Source organism: Garra rufa, chromosome 15, assembly GCF_049309525.1.
Source record: "Garra rufa chromosome 15, GarRuf1.0, whole genome shotgun sequence".
In the NCBI taxonomy this organism is placed as follows: Eukaryota; Metazoa; Chordata; class Actinopteri; order Cypriniformes; family Cyprinidae; genus Garra; species Garra rufa.
This window is the reverse complement of record NC_133375.1, coordinates 5,714,630-5,734,240: the sequence shown is the minus strand read 5'-3', so window position 1 is coordinate 5,734,240 and position 19,611 is coordinate 5,714,630. Positions and strand designations below refer to the sequence as shown.

The 19,611-nt window shown below is 36.6% G+C and overlaps 1 protein-coding gene across 1 annotated transcript in view; it reads right to left on the bottom strand.

Moving 5' to 3' along the window:
* Positions 1 to 19,611, bottom strand: part of agtpbp1 (ATP/GTP binding carboxypeptidase 1) — a 75,681-nt gene that overhangs the window by 35,508 nt on the left and 20,562 nt on the right. The window contains exons 4-14 of the mRNA XM_073818864.1: positions 13,824 to 13,891; positions 13,677 to 13,740; positions 11,447 to 11,593; positions 11,157 to 11,288; positions 10,944 to 11,037; positions 10,737 to 10,774; positions 5,846 to 6,054; positions 5,575 to 5,752; positions 2,850 to 2,950; positions 2,206 to 2,322; positions 958 to 1,448 (exon numbers count right to left, since the gene is read on the bottom strand). Of these exons, the coding sequence (XP_073674965.1) occupies positions 958 to 1,448; positions 2,206 to 2,322; positions 2,850 to 2,950; positions 5,575 to 5,752; positions 5,846 to 6,054; positions 10,737 to 10,774; positions 10,944 to 11,037; positions 11,157 to 11,288; positions 11,447 to 11,593; positions 13,677 to 13,740; positions 13,824 to 13,891 (1,639 nt within the window). The remainder of the gene's footprint in view (positions 1 to 957; positions 1,449 to 2,205; positions 2,323 to 2,849; positions 2,951 to 5,574; positions 5,753 to 5,845; positions 6,055 to 10,736; positions 10,775 to 10,943; positions 11,038 to 11,156; positions 11,289 to 11,446; positions 11,594 to 13,676; positions 13,741 to 13,823; positions 13,892 to 19,611) is intronic.

Sequence of the window (19,611 nt, the reverse complement as noted above, 5' to 3'; positions counted from 1 at the left end):
CAGAGAACATGACTTTGGACCACTCAGCAGCAGTCCAGTCCTTTTTGTCTTTAGCCCAGGCGAGACGCTTCTGACGCTGTCTGTTGTTCAAGAGTGGCTTGACACAAGGAATGCGACAGCTGAAACCCATGTCTTGCATACGTCTGTGCGAGTGGTTCTTGAAGCACTGACTCCAGCTGAAGTCCACTCTTTGTGAATCTCCCCCACATTTTTGAATGGGTTTTGTTTCACAATTCTCTCCAGGGTGCGGTTATCCCTATTGTTTGTACACTTTTTTCTACCACATCTTTTCCTTCCCTTCGCCTCTCTATTAATGTGCTTGGACACAGAGCTCTGTGAACAGCCAGCCTCTTTTGCAATGACCTTTTGTGTCTTGCCCTCCTTGTGCAAGGTGTCAATGGTCGTCTTTTGGACAACTGTCAAATCAGCAGTCTTCCCCATGATTGTGTAGCCTACAGAACTAGACTGAGAGACCCTTTAAAGGCCTTTGCAGGTGTTTTGAGTTAATTAGCTGATTAGAGTGTGGCACCAGGCGTCTTCAATACTGAACCTTTTCACAATATTCTAATTGTCTGTGATACTGAATTGGGGTTTTCATTAGTTGTCAGTTATAATCATCAAAATTAAAAGAAATAAACACTTGAAATATATCAGTCTGTGTGGAATGAATGTATACATTATACAAGTTTCACTTCTTGAATGGAATTAGCGAAATAAATCAACTTTTTAAAGATATTCTTATTATTTGACCAGCACCTGTATATCACTCTTTGGAGTGGACTTTGAGATTTGAGATTTGTAACTTTGTAGATGTTTTTTTATGCCCAAACATACACACCACATACTGACTATAATTCAAAAAGTAAAAAAAAAAGCATACTAAGACCCCTTTAATTTTTTATGGACTATTATTTTTACTTTTCCCACCAAAAAGGTAGTTAAATATTTGTCTAGTACCTTTGCACACCATAAACCCTCTCTAGAATGGGCTCGCGGAGGTTGAGCGCCACATGCCCAAAGTAATCTGGGTAAGCCACCTCTGTGTAGGCGGGCACTGAGCAGGTGCTCTTCACCATCTCTAAGTAAAGGTCAGGGTCGTGCAGCGGCAGCAGTGCTGCGGTGTCTGGCACTTCCAGCACCGCTTGTTCCCCGCCCTCCTCCTGAGGCCCATCCACAGAGCCTCCATTCACGCCACCATCTAGAACCAGACGGCCCAAACTACAGACCAGATCAGGGTCTGATTTGCCCTCTGGCCTTTTAGAAATGGAAATGCTGTCCAGATCCAGAGGAGATTCATCTGGTTTAGGTGGCAGGACGTCCTCTCGCAGAGGATGTCTGTTTTGAGGCCCCAATGGACTTGTTGTGGTGGGAATGATGATGGGACGATGAAGCTCTGAGTTAATGCTTAATGGAGGGATGACAGATGTGGGTCTTTCAAAGTCATCATCCTGCAAACAAAACAGAAAGTGATCACCCCAGTGATGAAAAGAAACTAATTTACTTATATAAAAGGCAAAAGAAACAAAAGAGAAAATCATTAGGATTGTGAGTTACGAATGAATACTTCTACACTTCCAGAACAAAAATTTACAGATAATTTACCCACCCCTTTGTTATCCAAGATGTTCATGTCTTTCTTTCTTCAGTCGATAAGAAATTATGTTTCTTGAGGAAAACATTTCAGGAATTATCTCCATATAGTGCATTTCAATGGTGCCCCCAAGTTTGAACTTAAAAAATGCAGTTTAAACGCAGCTTCAAAGGGCTCGAAATGATCCCAGCCGAGGAAGAAGGGTCTTATCTAGCGAAACGACCGGTCGTTTTTTAAACAAATTGACAATTTATATTCTTTTTAACCTCAAATGACGTATTGTCTTGTCTCTGCGATGTGCATGCGTAGTTTGTATAATCTGGGTCAATACATCTAGGGTATGTCGATAAACTCCCATCTCGTTTTCTTCTTCAAATTCAAAATCATCCTACATCGCTGTTTTACCGTTTTTTAAAAGGCGTTTAATCTTACTGACAGATTGTTTCACTAGATAAGACCCTTCTTCCTCAGGGTCATTTAGAGCCCTTTGAAGCTGCATTTAAACTGCATTTTGAAAGTTCAAACTCAGGGGCACCATAGAAGTCCACTATATGGAGAGAAATCCTGAATTTAAATGCATTTTTATTCATTAATTCAATCAGAAGTGGCCTCACCTCAAAATTCTCAGTGAATTCCCGACAGAAATACTCGTAGACTCTGAGTTCATCGAACGGACGTGTGTTCACCTGTATAGGCCGCAGTTTGTTGATATCTGTCTCTATGTCATCATTCTGCAGTGCAAAACAAACATGAATTATAAAATCAGTTTCTTAATTGCTCTTTTACAGGTAATCTGAACCACATTTAGGCCTATGAGTAAAAACAGCAGATCGTTGTATAGGTTTGTGCAAACACTGTGTGATAGAACTGGTCAACAGGGTTCCTACCCAGTTTCCATTTCAAAATCCATACTTTTCCAGAATCTAATTTCAAAACCTTGTAGATTTTCAGACCATGTTATCATAAAGGGTTCATAGAGCATTATTTTCAGCTATTTATTTGGTATATAGTACAGTCATCTATAAGTATTTTTATTTTCTCATGGATGTTTTAAATTGATTACTGTTGATTGCTGTCATATCCAATCTGGTTAAACTGTATAATTACGTCAAATCATTAAATGATTTCTATATTGTGTGTGTATAGTATATATATATAATAATATATATAATTTTTTTATATCATTTTATTTGTATTTATTTCTGTTCTGTTCTGTTGATATCAGCTCACCACTAGAATTTGAATGAGATCATTGTACCTGTGATTTGTGACCTGTGTCATCCTCGTCATATTCTGTGTCATTTTCTGTGTCTCCCTCTGTGGCTTCATTCTCATCGCTTTCATCAACTACATCATCCACTAACACAGAAGAAACAGGGACACATTACCACTGACACTACTCAAGTCAAACATCAATGACAACCAACATTAAATAACAGTTTATAACACAGCGTTCAGATATGAGAACCAAAATGTTATGTCTGTAAGGTGACATACAACATACAAATCGCATACAACAATACCAGGAACAATATAAAGACGGTAAATACAGTTGAGGTCAGAAGTTTTCATACACCTTGCAGAATCTGCAAAATGTTAATTATTTTACTAAAATAAGAGTGATCATACAATTCATGTTATTTTTTTATTTAGTACTGACTTCAGTAAGATATTTCACATAAAAGAAGTTTACACATAGTCCACAAGAGAAAATAATAGTTAAATTTATAAAAATGACCCTGTTCAAAAGTTTACGTACACTTGATTCTTAATACTGTGCTGTTACCTGAATGATCCACATTTGCTTTTTTTTTTGTGATAGTTGTTCAATGAGTCCCTTGTTTGTCCTCAACAGTTAAACTGCCCGCTGTTCTTTAAAAAATTCCTTCAAGTCCCACAAATTCTTTGGTTTGTCAGCATTTTTGTATATTTGAACCCTTTCCAACAATGACTGTATGATTTGGCTGAGGACAACTGATGGACTCATATGCAACTATTACAGAAGGTTCAAACGCTCACTGATGCTTCAGAAGGAAACACGATGCATTAAGAGACGCAGGGTAAAAACTTTTTGATTTTGAATTTTATTTTGTCTTCTGGGAAACATACAAGTATCTTTTGTAGCTTCTGAAGGACAGTACTAAATGAAAAAAAAAATGCTATTTAGGCTATTTAAGAAAAACGCACACATCTTCATTCTATTCAAAAGTTTACATCCCCGGCTCTTAGTGCATAGTTTTTCCTTCTGGAGCATCAGTGAGTGTTTGAACCTTCTGTAATAGTTGCATACGAGTCCCTCAGTTGTCTTTAGTGTGAAAAGATGGATCTCAAAATCACACAGTCATTGTTGGAAAGGGTTCAAGTACACAAAAATGCTGAAAAGGCGTAGACAGTTATTTTTGCACCTGACCTTACTGAATAATATACATTTGTAGCCATTTCCCTTTCAGACACAATTTATTGGAGGAGAGTATTAAAATAAATCACGCAACATGTTTTACTAATGTTTGTGATTGTCAAATTACGGGCATTTGTCAAATTACCAAAAAGCATGTCTGAAAGAAGTTCACAGAACTAAAAATTAAAGATAATGTACTCACCCCCTTGCCATCCAACATATTCATGTCTTTCTTTCTTCAGCCGTAAAGAAATTATGTTTTTTGAGGGAGACATTTTAGGTTTTATTTCCATATAGTGGACTTCAATGGTGCCCCAATGGTGCCCTTCAATGGTGAAGTTTGAACTTCCAAAATTCAGTTTAAATGCGGCTTCAAACTATCCCAAAACCCAGCCGAGGAAGAAGGGTCTTATCTAGCGAAATGACCGGTTGTTTTCATAAAAAAATTACATTGTCTTGTCTTGCTCTCCCTGAACTCAGTTTTATTCTGGTTCAAGACAGGTATGTCGAAAAACTCCCATCTCATGTTCGTCCTACAGTGCTGTTTTACATTTTTTGTTAAGGATGTTTGATCTTTTTTTGCATGTTCACTTTGCAAAGACTGGGTCAGTACTTCTGCAGCGATGTAGGATGATTTTGAAATGATTTTTGAAGTTGAGGTTGAAAATACGATGGGAGTTCTTCAACATACTCTTACACTGTGTCTACACCGGACGCGACAGTTGCAAATCATTTAAACTTTGTGTGAGCACGTCATAAATAGAACACAGCAGATTACTGTCAGGGATTTGCCGTGTCGCGCCGTGCCGCGCCGCCTCGTGCCGTATCCAGTGTAGACAGCATAACCAGAAGTTCAGGGAGAGCAAGACAAGACTTGTGACTGAAGTTAAAAAGTATTTAAAATTGTATTTTTTTTTTATAAAAATAACTGATCGTTTCGCTAGATAAGACTCTTCCTAAGCTGGGATCGTTTATAACCGGATTCGGGATCGTTTGCAGCTGCGTTTAAATTGCATTTTGGAAGTTCAAACTCGGGGGCACCATAGAAGTCCACTATATGGAGAAAAATCCTGAAACGTTTTCCTCAAAAAACCTAATTTCTTTGCAAATGAATAAAGAAAGACATGAAGTAATTTGCACTGCTCTTGTTAGATTGCGCTGGTCATTATGGAAATGATCTGACTGCGTCTGTGTTCTTGTGCGCATTGTCAGTAAATCACTCCCGGAATGTTCCCCTCCCATTAGCGTGTTCATGAAATTGCGCACTAATGCAAGAATTTGCACTCAAGTGTATGTAAACTTTTGAACAGGGTCATTTTTATAAATTCAGCTTTTATTTTCTCTTGTGGACTGTATGTAAACATCTTTTATGCAAAATATCTTATTCAGGTCAGTACTAAATAAAAGATAACATGCATTCTGTATGATCCCTCTTATTTTGGTAAAATAATTAACATTTTGCAGATTCTGCAAGGTGTATGCAAACTTTTGACCTCAACTGTATGGTGCATTTTAAATTTATTGTGACTTCAAGGCAAAACTAAGATTTGTCATGCACCAACACCAATAGCAATGAGTGAAGTACCTCCAGGCGGCTGGTTGTACAGCTGCGCCACCGGTCCACCAGCTGGTATGTGTGGTAGCGGGTGGTGAAAGACACTTTTAATAGTAGGCAGTGGTAGGCGATTCTTTGGAAAGCACTTCCTCATAATTAGACTGGAGGTATTGACCAGTGGATCCAGTGTCCGGACAGACAGGCACTCCTGAAACACATCACAGTTATATATTTATACTGTTATATGGCATATTCCAATGAGAGTAAAAATAAAATAAATATTTATGAAACACTGTCATACAGTGGATGTGTTATAAAGGATCCTCATCCCATTGGCGTCTATGAAGGCCTTCCTGCCAAGCTTAATGTTAGTGAGGTTTTTGATGCAACCCAGAATGCTCTTGCGGATAACCATATGGCGGTGACGTGTGTCATTGCGGTGCCAATCTTGATAGATTGCGAGTAGCGTGGGAAGATATCCTCTGTCCACTGCCCGACGGGCATTCATTCCTAAAGATCACACACATAAGACACCTGTTATAGACATCATTAACAGCACTGCAACAATATGTTTTGTACTGGGTGCATGTGTACACTATCATTCAATAGATCAATTCAGTGTTTGCCAACAGTGCTGACATCTTTTTGTGGGCGGAGCCTATACAGTGGCAGAAAATTAAAGTTTTCAAGCGGCAGTCTATGGAAACCATGGAATAAAAGAATAAAAAAGGTAAATTAGAGTTTATTTTTTAAAAATTCTGACTTTATTCTCACAACACCAAGATTATATCTCATAATTCTAATAAGAAAAATCAGCTCGTCATTCTCTCTTTTGAGTTTATATCCCACACTTCTGATTCTTTTCCCCTCAGAATGGACAAACTCCCTGTCGTCGAGTTATAAAGGCTGAAATACGAGATATAACCTTGCATTTGTGAGAGAAAAAAGTCAGAATTATGAGATAAAATTGTTTAATGTAAAATGTTTTAGGTTTAAATAGTATTTCATGCTGTAGGGCTAATATAATATGTTCCCTACGAAGTGCATATGTGAATATTATGTAGACCTATTGTTTGAATCAAATTTAAGCTCAAGTTATCATAGCAGGTTTCATTCATTTGTCTGTTTAAACGCATAAACTGCATTTAGCTTCAAATTACTTTTTTACAAATTCTATAAAAATGATATGCATTCCGATTCGGACATCCAAAGGCACAACAACACATTTTATCTTTTATTCCTTGTTTTTTTTTTTTCGTTTCACTTCACTTGTTACCAGTGTTTTTACTGACACCACAACAGCTGCAAGTGACGTCTACTCCAAATTGGTCTATAATATTAGGGGTTGGTAAGATTTTCTATTTAAAAATGTTAAAATGCTATTTATTGATGTGATAAAAGCTGAATTCTTAAGTCTTAAGTCGCTGGGGTATATTTGTAATAATAGCCAAAAATACATTGTATGGGTCAAAATTATTGATTTTTCTTTTATGCCAAAAATCATTAGGAAATTAAGTAAAGATCATGTTCCATGAAGATTTTTTGTAAAATTCCTACTGCAAACATATCAAAATGTAATTTTTGATTAGTAATATGCATTGTTAAGAACTTAATTTGGACAACTTTAAAGGTGATTTTCTCAGTATTTAGATTTTTTTGCACCCTCAGATTCCAGATTTTCAAATAGTTGTATCTCAGCCAAATATCGTCCTATCCTAACAAACCATACATCAATAGAAAACTTATTTATTGAGCTTTCATATGATCTATACATCTCAATTTAGTAAAATTTAACCTTATGACTGGTTTTGTGGTCCAGGGTCACATATGACAACAAAATGTTTTGTACCAGATGCTGTCTGTCTGTCTGTCTGTCTGTCTGTCTATCCATCTATCCGTCTGTCTGTCTGTCTGTCTGTCTGTCTGTCTGTCTGTCTGTCTATCCATCTATCCGTCTGTCTGTCTGTCTATCCATCTATCCGTCTGTCTGTCTGTCTGTCTGTCTGTCTGTCTGTCTGTCTGTCCATCTATCCGTCTGTCTGTCTGTCTGTCTGTCTGTCTATCTGTCTGTCTGTCTGTCTATCCATCTATCCGTCTGTCTGTCTGTCTATCCATCTATCCGTCTGTCTATCCATCTATCCGTCTGTCTGTCTGTCTGTCTGTCTGTCTGTCTGTCTATCTATCCATCTATCCGTCTGTCTGTCTGTCTGTCTGTCTGTCTGTCTGTCTGTCTGTCTGTCTATCCATCTATCCGTCTGTCTGTCTGTCTATCCATCTATCCATCTATCCGTCTGTCTGTCTGTCTGTCTATCCATCTATCCGTCTGTCTGTCTGTCTATCTATCCATCTATCTGTCTGTCTGTCTATCTATCCATCTATCTGTCTGTCTGTCTGTCTGTCTGTCTGTCTGTCTATCTATCTATCTATCCGTCTGTCTGTCTGTCTGTCTATCTATCTATCCGTCTGTCTGTCTATCCATCTATCTGTCTGTCTGTCTGTCTGTCTGTCTGTCTGTCTGTCTGTCTATCTATCTATCCATCTATCTGTCTGTCTGTCTGTCTATCCATCTATCCGTCTGTCTGTCTGTCTGTCTGTCTATCTACCGTAAATCCTCTAATATTGGCCTGTATTCCATTAGCGGCCGGGTCTCCAACATTGGTCTCGTTGTCAGCTGAGGTAAATAATGGCCGGTCTCTAATAGCGGCCGGGGCTATTATTAGAAACAACGTATGTCTGGGCAGCAGAGTATGTGAGCGGAGCACGGAGTGGAGCGGTGTAATTTTGATTGGAGGGAGGAGCGGATTTTTGAAAAGTCGGAGCGTCGTGGTTTTCACTCGCTCCAAGAGTGCTCCGCCACCTCTCCATCATGAGTACAATTCATGCCAACGGTCCGTAATATAACTGCATATTAAGCAAGAATTCATATGTTAAACATGTTTAGATAACTTGATAGAGATGGATCACTCAAATCAGAAATAATGTAAAGGCTATGATGACGGCAATGGATGAGCGGTAAATTATAGTTCACAAGGCATTAGTTTGTTCCTAGATAATGAATATTTTCAGGTGAAAGCATGATTTAAACAGGTACAACACTTATTCACATGCAATCGCTCTGTCAATAATGCATTAAAACAAATCTAATGGTATCTGATTTCGAATAAACAGACATCTGTAAGAAATGCAGGGATTCATAGGTAAAATAACTGACGAAAATGTATTTTTATTTTCATTACAAACTTTGCACGGCATAAAGCAGTTATACTCTTTTAATGCTGACAATGTTATTAGCTTTGTATGTGGTAGGAATAAAGTTTGCACACTAGTGTTCCAAACTCTCCTGTTATTTTATTTTAATATGTGTTATGAACAGGACCGTTGTATTTCAAACATTTTTTTTTTTTTTTTTGACACAGAGCGGTGTTTCTGATATCAGTGAGCGAGGAGTGGAGCGGGAAATTATGAACCCAGAGCGGAGCTGGAGCGGAGCGATTATTAAATGCACCTAGTATTTTATAGGTTCAAATAGACACAAAATCTCTTTTTTTTATTCTACTGGTAGTTCGTTTTGCTCAAATAGAAATTGAGGCCTGTCTCTAATTCTGGCCTCCTCCTAATAAAGGCCTGGACCGCGATGCGCTTGAGTAAAATAAAGGCCCGGGCCTGTATTAGGGGATTTACGGTATCCATCTATCTGTCTATCTATCCATCTATCTGTCTGTCTGTCTGTCTGTCTGTCTGTCTGTCTGTCTGTCTGTCTGTCTATCCATCTATCCGTCTGTCTGTCTGTCTGTCTGTCTGTCTGTCTGTCTGTCTGTCTGTCTATCTGTCTGTCTGTCTGTCTGTCTGTCTGTCTGTCTGTCTATCTATCCATTTATCCGTCTGTCTGTCTATCTACCTGTCTGTCTGTCTACCTATCTACCTGTCTATCTATCCATCAATCCGTCCGTCTGTCTGTCTGTCTGTCTATCTACCTGTCTGTCTATATATCTATCTATCCATCTGTTTGTCTATCTATCCATCTATCCGTCCGTCCGTCTGTCTGTCTGTCTGTCTGTCTGTCTGTCTATCTATCTACCTGTCTGTCTATATATCTATCTATCTATCTATCCATCTGTTTGTCTATCTATCCATCTATCCGTCTGTCTGTCTATCTACCTGTCTGTCTGTCTATATATCTATCTATCCATCTGTCTGTCTATATATCTATCTATCCGTCTGTCTGTCTATCTATCCATTTATCCGTCTGTCTGTCTATCTACCTGTCTGTCTGTCTACCTATCTACCTGTCTATCTATCCATCAATCCGTCCGTCCGTCTGTCTGTCTGTCTATCTACCTGTCTGTCTATATATCTATCTATCCATCTGTTTGTCTATCTATCCATCTATCCGTCCGTCCGTCTGTCTGTCTGTCTGTCTATCTACCTGTCTGTCTATATATCTATCTATCCATCTGTTTGTCTATCTATCCATCTATCCGTCTGTCTGTCTATCTACCTGTCTGTCTGTCTATATATCTATCTATCCATCTGTCTGTCTATATATCTATCTATCCGTCTGTCTGTCTATCTATCCATCTATCCGTCTGTCTGTCTATCTACCTGTCTGTCTATCCATCTATTGTCTGTCTGTCTGTCTGTCTATCTATCTACCTGTCTATCTATCCATCAATCCGTCCGTCTGTCTGTCTGTCTGTCTGTCTATCTATCTATCTATCCGCCTGTCTGTCTGTCTATCTACCTGTCTGTCTGTCTACCTATCTACCTGTCTATCTATCCATCAATCCGTCCGTCCGTCCGTCCGTCCATCTATCTATCTATCTATCCATCTATCCGCCTGTCTGTCTATCTACCTGTCTATCTATCCATCTATCCGCCTGTCTGTCTATCTACCTGTCTGTCCATCTATCCATCTATCCGTCCGTCTGTCTGTCTGTCTATCTATCCGCCTGTCTGTCTATCTACCTGTCTGTCTATATATCTATCTATCCGTCTGTCTGTCTGTCTGTCTGTCTGTCTGTCTGTCTATCTATCCATCTATTGGTCTGTCTGTCTATCTACCTGTCTATCTATCCATCTATCCATCTGTCTGTCTATCCATCTATCCATCTGTCTGTCTGTCTGTCTATTTATCTATCATATTAACATGTTCTTGAAAGGTCATATGATAATTATCCAAAAAAGAATCTTACCAGACTTCAGTAATGCCGCCAATGTGTCCAAGGCAACTCTGTTTAAAAAAAAACAAAAAACCCCACACAAATCAAATACATCAAACAAATAAAGAAAAGAAAAAAAACAAGTTGATTACATTTTTTGTTGTCACCACATATTTGGTGATCAGTATCACTCTTGTCACTGTTTCTCAGATATAGTAAACATGAACAAACACGACATACTTCAGCAAAGTGGTGCTCTTTTTGCTGAAGGGTCCAATGATTTCGAACATGCTCTCCAAAGCGCCACTCTTTCCCAGCGACACTGCATTTACCACTACAGGAAGAGACAGAAAGTCCTGATGAAGTTTACTGTAGTGTTTTTAGAATGTCAGTGAGCATGTCATGGCTTTTATATCAGCATACTGCAAACTTAAACATAAAGCAAGTACGTACAGTTGCTTGAGTAGACCCGAAGCACTTGAAGGCATGGCAGCAACAGCTTGTGGTTCTGCAGATTATGCTTCACTAGATTCAAAGTCACATTCAGAGCCCCGTTCAGACGTGCTTTTACACCAAACTTTCTGTCTGAAATGGAAGTGATGTCATTAGAAATGGTTTATTTGACACTGCAATATCTGACATTGTAATCTAACGTCACCTGATTCAAACTGTTTGGATTGTACCAAATATAGTTTTGATTTGAGGTAAAGTGAAAACAAGTGTAGTTTTAGTGTCTTTCTTACCTTTGGGGCCGACTTTGACCAGCAGAGAATGAATTTGGAGCATCAGCTCCTCATTGGCCGGTGGGTCTTTGCTGGAGCTCACCAGCAGCTGCAGGAGAATCGCTGTTCCTCCTTTAGACACAAACACCCCGGTCCTGCGGCCTCCACCTACCACAACAAACACAGCAAGATTACGCCTGACCTGACACAACCATACTGACCTTCAGAAACACACTGTTTTGACTGCAGTGTCCTGATTAGAGTGTCTTTCAGCTGATTCTAGTGTTCAGAACAAATAGTCTAGGAGGAGTGCCACTAAAAAAAGCAATAAAGAAATCAATTACCAACTAATTAAAGAAACAAATGGTGAAAAAAAAAATCTTACAAATTGACAAATAAAGATAGGTTTAAACTAGATATAAAAAGTTGGTCAAGACAAATTTTAAGTTGGCTTGAGAAAGCCTGATCAGAAAGTTTTTAAAAGTTTTTTAGAAGTTTCAAAAGTTGTAGAAGTTTTTCAGTTTGAAAAAGATTGAAGTTTAAAGTAGTTTTAAAGCTTGAATGCTTTGAAGGCAATACAGTCTGTCAGATGCTGCTAGCATGTTTCTATCATCAATAGCATGCTACTAGCATATTTCTAGCATGATTAACATGATTAGCATGCTACTAACATTAGCATATTGTTAGCATGTTTCTAGCATGTTTAACATTTTGTTAACATGTTTCTAGCATGATTAGCATGTTGTTAGCATGTTTCTTACATGATTAGCATGTTACTAGCGTGTAGCTAACATTATTAGAATGTTGCTAGCATGATGTTAGCATTACTAACATAATTAAGAAATTACTAGGATGTTGTTAGCATGTTTCTAGCATGATTAGCATGTTGTTAGCATGTTTCTAACATGATTAGCATGTTACTAGCATGTAGCTAACATTATTAGAATGTTGCTAGCATGATGTTAGCATTACTAACATAATTAAGAAATTACTAGGATGTTGTTAGCATGTTTCTAGCATGATTAGCATGTTTTTAGCATGATTAACATGTTGGGAGCATGTTTTATTTACTATTATTGTATGTATTAATACTTTAAAATAGCTTTTATTTTTATATTGGCAAATTTAGTTAAAGTTTTTGTATTTTATGTAATTTATATTATTATTTCTATTTAGCTTTTATTTATTTTTCAATTTCAGTTTTAATATTTTTTTTAATTTTAACCTTGTTAATAATCAGAAATGTTTCTTGAGCAGTAAATCATAATTTTAGACTGATTTCTGAAGGATCATGTGACACTGAAGACTGGAGCAATGATGCAGAAAATTCAGCTTTGATCACATAAATACATTTAATTTTACTATATGTGCACATGAAAAACAGTTATTTTAAATTCCAATAATATTTCAAAATATTAATGTTTTTACTGTATTTTTTTGGTAAATGTATTGTTTTTCCAAAATAAGAGGGATTATACAGACATGCAGGCTATTTTGCATTTAGTACTGACCTGAATAAGATATTTCACATAAAAGAAGGTTACATATACAAGAAAATGAGAAAATAGTTGAATTTATAAAAATGACCCTGTTCAAAAGTTTACATACACTTCATTCTTAATAATGTGTTGTTTCCTGAATGTTTTTGTAATTATATTGTTTTTATATTTTAGTTTAAACTTTAGTTTTTAGTTTACTTCAGTTTAACTTTTTAACCCTGTAAAGGAAACTCAAGGAAATAATCTAATAATTTTTTGCTTGTTTGTTTTGAACAAAATACAAACAAGCAAACAAATAAATGTGCTTTTGTTTAGTATCATATATAGTATATATAATATGGAGCACAGAGTCAAAACAGAGCAAAATAGACAATTTGGTGCATTTGCTGACATTTATATGACCAAAAATTATGAAATTCTGATAGCTTGTCATCTACATAAACAAGATCTTCATAACAGTATAGCAGACATAAAGATATTATATTGCAGATGTTAAAATATTACTAACAATATAAAGGTTAATGGTGTAAATTGTGTACAACAAATTTTTCAGCAAAATTTTGATTATACGTACTGGTAATTTAGAGTCCTTAGACACCTGTGTATCAATTGCAGGCTTTATAGGGTTATGTTTGGCTTATTTGGCAATATTAATATTTGATTTTATTCTATTTTATTTTAGCTTTATTTCAATTAATAAAAACAAATTTGAACAATTTTGTTTTGAATCATCAATTACAACAGAAACTCACCCACAGTCAGCAGTTCATTCAAGATAGAGAGGATGTTGAGAGTGGTCTGCAAATCCTGTGTATTCTGCACAAAATCAAGTGGATTAGCATCTGAAAAAGCCTTAAACTTGATATGAGATGAAACGGATGTGATTGAAGTCAAGTTACCTCCAGAGATGACAGAATGATCTCCATCCCACCAGAGCCTTTAGACACCACCTCCTTGCGGGTCTTCTCTGAAAAATGAACAAACACACCGTTAACACACAACCCATGATTCTGTTGCATTTCAAATAAATTGAATTAAATACATTATATACAGGAACACTCATGTTAACTTATTAACTAAATAAGTTCCCTGCTCAACGACAGGCTGGATTTTGGTTTGAACTGTTGACCTTCAGATGACCACTAGACCACTAAACTATCATCACACACAGTAGGACTTGCATAGATTATGATTAATTCAGTGGCGTGTTTAGCATTACAGTTGTATTTTTCATCTTATTCTGAAACTGGCTGTCACATTCATCTCATTTTACACTTTTAAAATCCAATAGCCATGCAGCACTCAAGAAATGTCTCCTTGGCAGAGACCCGGGAACATAACCATTAAAGAGCCTTTTATGACACAGGCTTTGAATGACTGAGATGTTTTAGTATGGCATTCGACCAATAGAAGTGTGTGTGTGTGAGGATCTGCCTCAGTAATAGCAAACAGTAGCCTAATTCAGACTATATAAAGTCTAACTGTTTTCAACACTGATAATAATCAGAAATGTTTCGTGAGCAGCAAATCAGAATGTTTTTTAAAGGACAATGTGACACTACAGACTGGAGTAATGATGCTGAAAAATCAGCTTTGATCACAGGAATAAATTACATTTTACAATATATTAAAATGGACAACAGTTATTTTATGTTATATGTAACAATATTTCAAAATATTACAGTTTTTACTGTATTTTTTAGTCAACTAAATTATATACAGTTGAGGTCAAAAGTTTACAAACACCTTGCAGAATCTGCAAAAATGTTCATTATTTTACTAAAATAAAAAAACTGCCCTGTGTTTTTCAGAAAAGTCCTTCAGGTCCCACAAATTCTTTGGTTTTCCAGCATTTTTGTGTATTTGAACCCTTTCCATCTTTTCACGCTGAGGACAACTGAGGGACTCATATTAGGGCTGGGCGATTTGGCCTAAAATCAAAATCTCGATTAATTGAACATTTTAACCCGATTACGATTAATGAACGATTATTATTTTTTTATTCATTAATAAAACTATATTTAATTATATTTAAATAATATATTTATTTTTTTGCCCTCATAGTTCACTGACAAGTTTTGTACAGTAAATATGCTCACATATTACAAGTGAGAGATTTTTGAATGAAGGGTGCACACACACTATCTACTATCTGTGATTATTTATTGAACATCAGTGTTGAACAACTGAAATGAAAGCACACATTGCTTAAAACGAAAAGTCACATTTTTCTTAAATTAGTGGAAATAAATAACTTGCACTTTTGGAAACAAAATAAATTATTTATAAAATAATAATAAATATTAAAAGTAGAAAATAAGCAGTATCTCTTCTAAATAAAATTTAGGGCTGGGCGATTAATCGAAAAGTAATCGAAATCGACATTCAGAACCTATAATCAATCAAATTTTTCCAGGTCGATTATTTCGATTACTTTCCCTTTAAAAACAGGGAGGCGCCAGAGTTCACACGGGGGGCGCGGGAGCTGATATGCTTAGAGGTAGAGACCTGCGCGTGACAGATTTTTCAGTCTGCACGGAAATATATGTTATCTCGTCCCACTCCCGCCCGTGAGATTCATGTTTTGTCCCTCTCCCGCCCGCAAAAGCCTGCATTGAAGTTACCTATACAGATTTTTTGAGTACATCGATCTTATTCTTAACAGAAAAGCAAGCATGGGCTGCTGCGTGCATGCATGGCAGAATGCAAGCAAACAACACTCCCTGCCTATCTCAGTTCATCGCGATCTCAGACAACTCTTATAACACAATGAATATATGCACAATGAATATTTAACAGTGTCTACACTTCGTGTGTTGCAATGAGTGGATTTGTGCGCACGCAATATTAAGCAGTGCACAAGAACTTTTGAGCGGTGAGTGGATTCTAACTTAAGCCTTGCATTCCAGAAACTTCCTATTCTTACACCTGTTAATCATTTTTAAGTTATATTAGTTGTTCGTGTTGCTTTTGTGTAATAGATGAATGACAATTTGTATGTTTTTAGATATTTTATGTTTATATATTTCTATTTTCCGGGAGTCCCTCCAATCATTTTATTCTCCCGCATCCCGCACACACACGAGTTTCTACCCACTCGCGCATCAAGTTTTGTCCTGCGCCGCACTCTGTTTCTGTGCAGGTCTCTACTTTGAGGTCAAATAAAGATGTATATAATGTTTCACTAATAATTTTATATAAAAATGTTTTTAAATCATATGCTTACAATGCCAATATAAGGCAATTTAAAAAAACAACAACAATTAAACAAGTGTAATTGACAGTATTCTGACGATCCGGCGTTTCAATCTACAAATCACCAATGTTTACCATGGTTTTACTGTAGTAACACTGACAGTAACCATGGCACGGCAGAAAAGTACTGCTTATTTTCATTGAAACATTGAAAATAATTTATTTTGTTTCCAAAATTGCAAGTTATTTCTTTTCACTAATTTAAGAAAAATGTGACTGTTCGTTTTAAGCAATGTGTGCTTTAATTTCAGTTGTTCAACACTGATGTTCAATAAATAATCATAGATAGTAGATGGTGTGTGTTTCCTTCAATTATTTTAAAATCAAGTAATGCACCCTTCATTCAAAAATCTCTCACTTGTAATATGTGAGCATATTTACTGTACAAAACTTATCAGTGAACTATGAGGGCAAAAAAATAAATATTATATAAATATAATTAAATATCATTTTATTAATAAATAAAATAATCGTTCATTAATCGTAATCGAGTTAAAATGTTCAATTAATCGAGATTTTCATTTTAGGCCAAATCGCCCAGCCCTAATAAAATTACTCTTGTATATCCTGTAAATACTTTTTACTGTATAAATACTGCTTAAGCTCTCCATCGACATGTCGGCGGAATAACGCAACGTAACGGAGCGGGGTCACCTGACTCCACACGCAGTAATGTTTTTAAAGGGAAAGTAATTGAAATAATTGACCTGGAAAAATTTGATCGATTATAGGTTCTGAATGTCGATTTCGATTACTTTTCGATTAATCGCCCAGCCCTAACTCATATGCAACTATTGCAGAAGGTTATAGTAATAGTTGCATATGTGTCCCTCAGTTGTCCTCAGTGTGAAAAGATGGATCTCAAAATCATACAGTCATTGTTGGAAAGGGTTCAAAAACACAAAAATGCTGGAAAACCAAAGAATTTGTGGGACCTGAAGGACTTTTCTGAAAAACAGAGGGCAGTTTAACAGTTTAACAAGGTACTCACTGAAAAAAAAAAAAAACATCTGTGCTACATCACAGTATTAAGAATTAAGTGTATATAAACTTTTGCACAAGGTCACTTTTATAAATTCAACTATAATTTCCCTTGTGGACATCTTTTGTGTGAAATATCTTATTCAGGTCAGTACTAAATTAAAAAAAACATGCATTTGGTATGATCCCTCTTATTTTGGTCAAATAATTAACATTTAGCAGATTCTGCAAGGTGTATGTAAACTTTTGACTTCAACTGTATATTTTAAATGCTTCAAAAATTCTTGTTGACAAATGGGTAAAACCTAGTGGTTTGAAGGATATTGAAAAAGATTGGCAAAGATTTAACATGACAATTAATTAGTTTTCATGGGTTGCATTGAGATCCTTAAAGGAGTAGTTCACTTTCAGAACAAAAAAAATTACAGATAATGTACTCACCCCCTTGTCATTCAAGATGTTCATGTGTTTTTTGAGGAAAACATTTCAGGATTTCTCTCCATATAAATGGACTTCTATGGTGCACACAAGTTTGAACTTTGTATACTTTTTAATCTCAAATGCTTAAGCATTTAAGGTTAAAAAGTATTTAAATTGTTTTTTATCTTTTATTTTTAGAAAATAACCCATCGTTTTGCTAGATAAGACCCTTTTTTTTCTTGGCTGTGTTCGTTTAGAGCCCTTTGAAGCTGCATTTTGGAAGTTCAAACTCAGGGGGCACCATAGAAGTCCATTATATGGAGAGAAATCCTGAAATGCTTTTCTCAAGAAACAATTTCTTTACAACTAAAGAAAGAAAGACATGAACATCTTGGATGACAAGGGGGTGAGTACATTATCTGTACATTCTTGTTCTGAAAGTGAACTACTCCTTTAAGTAGAAACTAATTATCATTAATGATTCTTGTTCAAAATATGCATAATATTTTTTGGTATATAAAGTACTGAATTACATTAGTTCAGAAATAAAATTATAAAGAGGTGTCAACTCAACCAAATTTTTGATTTTGCTAATATTTATCCTGAAGAAAGATAGACACATTTAGTGATTAAAGCCAAAATTTCAAATGTCACAGATGAATATTTACTGAGTACCCCACTATTTTGTAGAGGGAGTTAAAAAGGGAAATTTTCAAGTTCCAGGGGGTAAAAACGACTTCAGAATGATGGTAGTATTATTATCTTATTTTTACACAGAGATTGGTTAGATTAGTAAAATCCGTTGATTTTAGCAATCTTTGTCACACTATGTGCCAACGGTGACCAATCAAAAATGGGGAAATAGCACTTTAAGTTTTTCTCCAAAGTTTGCATGCCTGTAACTCAAGAAGTATTAAAGATATCTCAATATCTTTTAGAGATTGGCACATATGTAACAAAGATAGCTAAAGTCCACAGATTTTACTAATATAACCAATCTCTGTGTAAAAATGAGATAATGATGCTGCCATTTACATTTACATTACATTTATTCATTTAGCAGACGCTTTTATCCAAAGCGACTTACAATTGGGAATACAACAAGTGATTCATCCTAAGGAGGCAGATCAACATAGGAAGTGCTCAAAAATACCATATGACAGGCGTTGTTAGATGAGTATGGGCTAGAAAGGGAAGATCAGGAAAGAGAGGAAAAGAATTTTTTTTTTTTTTTTTTTTTTTTTTTTTTGAGTCAGATAGTGTCGAAAAAGATGGGTTTTCAGCAGTCGCTTGAAGACAGTAATGGAGTCTGCGTTCCGGATGGGGGTGGGAAGATCATTCCACCAGGCAGGGACGTTGAAGGAGAATGTTTTGGAAAGTGATTTCGTGCCTCTCTGTGGTGGTACAATAAGGCGTCTTTCACTAGAGGATCTCAGACTTCTGGAGGGAGTGTAGATGCGTAGTAGTGAATGGAGGTAGGCAGGTGATGAGCCGGTGGCTGTCCTATAGGCCAGCATCAGTGTCTTGAATTTGATGCGAGCCGTAACCGGTAGCCAGTGCAGGGATATGAAGAGAGGTGTGACATGGGCCTTCTTGGGCTCATTGAAGACCAGCCGTGCTGCTGCATTCTGAATCATTTGTAGAGGCCTGATTGTACATGCTGGAAGACCAGCTAAAAGAGCATTGCAGTAGTCCAGCCTGGAAATGACCAGGGCCTGTACGAGGAGTTGTGCAGCATGCTCTGTTAGGAAGGGCCTGATCTTTCTGATGTTGTGCAATGCAAACCTGCAGGATCGAGCAGTTTTAGCTATGTGGTCTTTAAAAGTCAATTGGTCATCAAAGATTACACCAAGATTTCTGGCTGAAGTCGATGGGGTAATTGTTGATGAACCTAACTGGATGGAGAAGTCATGTTGTAAAGTTGGAGTGGCAGGAAAGACAAGGAGCTCAGTTTTAGCTAGATTGAGCTGAAGATGGTGTTCCTTCATCCATGCAGAGATATCCGCCAGGCAGCCAGAGATCCTTGCAGCT